The sequence below is a fragment of the Bison bison genome, unplaced genomic scaffold (assembly GCF_000754665.1).
Source record: "Bison bison bison isolate TAMUID 2011002044 unplaced genomic scaffold, Bison_UMD1.0 scf7180017864203, whole genome shotgun sequence".
Taxonomy (NCBI): Eukaryota; Metazoa; Chordata; class Mammalia; order Artiodactyla; family Bovidae; genus Bison; species Bison bison.
In genome coordinates this window covers 6,640,833-6,643,524 of record NW_011494775.1, presented here as the reverse complement: position 1 = coordinate 6,643,524, position 2,692 = coordinate 6,640,833, and the positions used below count along the sequence as shown (strand labels likewise).

The 2,692-nt window shown below is 61.6% G+C and overlaps 1 protein-coding gene across 1 annotated transcript; it reads right to left on the bottom strand.

Moving 5' to 3' along the window:
• Positions 1 to 238: 238 nt before the first annotated feature.
• Positions 239 to 2,686, bottom strand: GAMT (guanidinoacetate N-methyltransferase). Its single transcript, XM_010844570.1, has 5 exons — positions 1,901 to 2,686; positions 1,722 to 1,785; positions 1,373 to 1,440; positions 1,059 to 1,169; positions 239 to 582 (listed from the first exon to the last, which is right to left on the bottom strand). The coding sequence occupies exons 1-5, from the start codon at positions 2,135 to 2,137 to the stop codon at positions 442 to 444; spliced, it is 621 nt and encodes a 206-aa protein (XP_010842872.1). The 5' UTR covers positions 2,138 to 2,686; the 3' UTR covers positions 239 to 441.
• Positions 2,687 to 2,692: the final 6 nt, after the last annotated feature.

The following is a 2,692-nucleotide window of genomic DNA, read 5'->3' as shown; positions in this document are numbered from 1 at the left end:
GGGCTGCCACCCTGTGTGGCCCTGACCTAGTTTTGCCTCTTCTGAGGACCCTAGGTGCCCACCAGCGGGCGGGCTGGAGGGGGCCATCGGTGATTGATTGTCAATGTCTGCTGAGGGCGGGACGGGAGATCGGAAAATAGTGGGGAATGACCACCGGCTCCAAAAAGCCCTTGTAGCAGATTTTTTCCTTTTACCATTCTTTGGAGAGGCAGGGAAAGTAAAAGCAAACACACACTTGTGTCCCACTGCTGATGGGCCAGACCAGCATTAGCGTTTATTTCATCCCTAGGTCCTCTGGCAGAGAGGGGTAGGGAGGCTGGCGTGGGTCTGGACCAGGGCTGAGGGTTGGAGCCCTCAATTCCGGTCACAAAGGCACTGAGTAGGGGTAGGGGTTCCCGAAACCCAGGGCCCCCAGGTGGCGTGGGCAGCTGGCCCTTGGGCTCAGTGCTTGGTGACGAGGGGCGTGATCATCCGCGGGAAGGCGTAGTAGCGGCAGTTGGCTGGTGGGACCAGCTCCATGACCTGTGTGCGGATGTTATCCCGCCGGAAGCCCGCCTCCAGCAGGGCCGGCACCTGGGTCTCCTGGCCAGAGGGAGGCGCCACGTCATGGGGAGTGGCGAGCAGGGGTGACGCTCTGCAGCCGTCTCTCTGCCAGGTACCCTGGGGGCTAGGCGGGGTCTGAGGCCTGGGTGTGGGTGTCTCCAGGTGTTCAGACACCACTTCCAGGCTGTTAGGGGGTATCGCCTAGTACGTCCTTGCAGATAGAGGAAACCAAGTGGGCAAAGGCCTGAGACAAAGGTGGCCAGATCAATAAAGAGAAGCCTGGGTGCAAGAGGGCAGAGGGAGGGGTGCGGGAACTCTGGGCTGCATCCCTGTATCCCCAGGGCCTCGGGGAGCCACCAGATGTCAGCATGGAGAGACTGACCTCTCCTGATGTACAGGTGGGCACTGAGTCCACCGAGGAGATCAGCCCGTAGGGCTGGCGGAAGCCAGGGACCCTCCCCAGATCACAGCTGCCTCCCCACCCAGAGTCACTTCCCGGGAGGGGGGTGGGGCACCTCAAACATGGTGGTGATGTCTGAATACTTGGTCTTCATTAGCTCTCCCCAGGAGGTGAGGTTACAGTAGGTGAGGACACCCCCTGGCTTCAGCAGGCGGAAGGCATGGTCCTGGGGGTGGGGGTGGGGGTGAACAGTGGTCAGGAAGGGATGTGAGGGTGGGCAGAGGTGTTCCCAGCAGACCTCCCACCTCCTGGCAGGTCAGGGGAATAGTGGAAGGAGAGGTGACCCCTGCATGGACAGCAGGTGCCCCCCACAGGGCTTGCCCTCCATCCTGTGGCTGGTAGCCCACATTCCACCATCAGTGGCCCTACCCGAATGAAGTTGAACTGGTGAGTGTGCCAGGTCTCCTCCGACAGCGGGTATGTATCGTACAGGATCCCTGTGTGGGAGGATGGAAGTCACATGGTTGGGGAGGCAGCCTCACCAGGCAGGGCTGCCAGTGGGAGCCTTGGGGAGGCCCCAAGTGCCATGGCCACTTATACGCATCATGTCTCTTCCGTCCTTGAGGTATATGCGCACCTGCATGCAGGCTCCTGGACGTGCATCCGTCCGTGCCTGCCTCTTGGCTCTATGCCCCAGTGAAACATCAAGGCTTCAAAAGCAGGCAGAGGGGCTGGCAGGCCCTGCAGAGCAACACCCCCAGCTCCCAGAGCCCCTCACCATCAAAGTGACTGTCTGGCAGGGTGGGTGCCACCTCCTCCCACAGGCCTTTCAAGGGAACCACCTTGGGGCAGAGGAGAAAAAGAAGGCTAGGTCAGAGGGGGCCCAGAACTCCATCTGTTACGAGGGAGGGGGCAGGGCCTTCACCCTGAAGACGGGCCAAGGGCAGAGAAAGGCACCTTGTGTGGCTGCTGCAGGGCCCAATCCTGGAGCCGCTGGAAGACGCCCTCGTTGCACTCAATAATCCAGTGCTCCTCGATGGGAGCCTCCTGCACCTTTGTGGCTGCGATGGCCATGCCGAAGCCCACTTCTAGCACCCGGCCCCCTAGGCAGAGAGAGAGCCCAGGTGTTACCCGCAGGGTGGGGCTGGTGAGGCTACCTGGAGGAGGGGGCACGGCTCTGGCGGGGATAAACATTTGCCACAAGGACCGGGCAGCACAGCATAGCAGAGGTGGGACAGAACACAGCAGCTCTGAGAGGGAACAGCGTGGGCCCGGGCCAGTAGCCAGGGAGGGTGGCCTGCCAGGGAGGCCATGGACAACGACTACTGGGCTGGCCAGGCCAGGGAGCAGGGCAGACCCTGGACCTTGAGCCCTGGCCCAGGCTGTTTACTCTGAGGGTGCTTATCTGAGGATTTGGGCAGTCCCCAGCCCCGCAACAGTGAAGTCAACAAAGGACAAGGAAGAACCAGGATTCGAGGCCCAGGCCTGGAAGAGACGGGGGCGGGGATTGATCCCCTTTGGGTCAAAGACGGAAGCAGAGAGAAATACCCTAACCAGGCAGGGACGCTGGCTGTGCACATTTGGTAGATGGGGACACAGAGGCCCAGAGGTGGCACGCACAGCCTCTGGGGTCGTGGGGATCTCTCAGCACCCCACGGGCTCTGACACCTGGTGCAGGGCCACCTCCAACAGCTGTCTCCTGGCCTTAGCTTTCCCGGAGCTATTCTTAGCTGAGGCGGGCCTCCCGCG

Excerpts from the sequence above, each read along its gene's own strand:
- GAMT (XM_010844570.1), bottom strand. The coding sequence starts at position 2,137 with ATGTTTATCCCCGCCAGAGCCGTGCCCCCTCCTCCAGGTAGCCTCACC. Across the intron at positions 1,441-1,721 it reads GCCAGACAGTCACTTTGATG|GGATCCTGTACGATACATAC; the intron begins GTGAGGGGCTCT and ends CCTCCCACACAG. Across the intron at positions 583-1,058 it reads ACATCACCACCATGTTTGAG|GAGACCCAGGTGCCGGCCCT; the intron begins GTGCCCCACCCC and ends CCCTCTGGCCAG.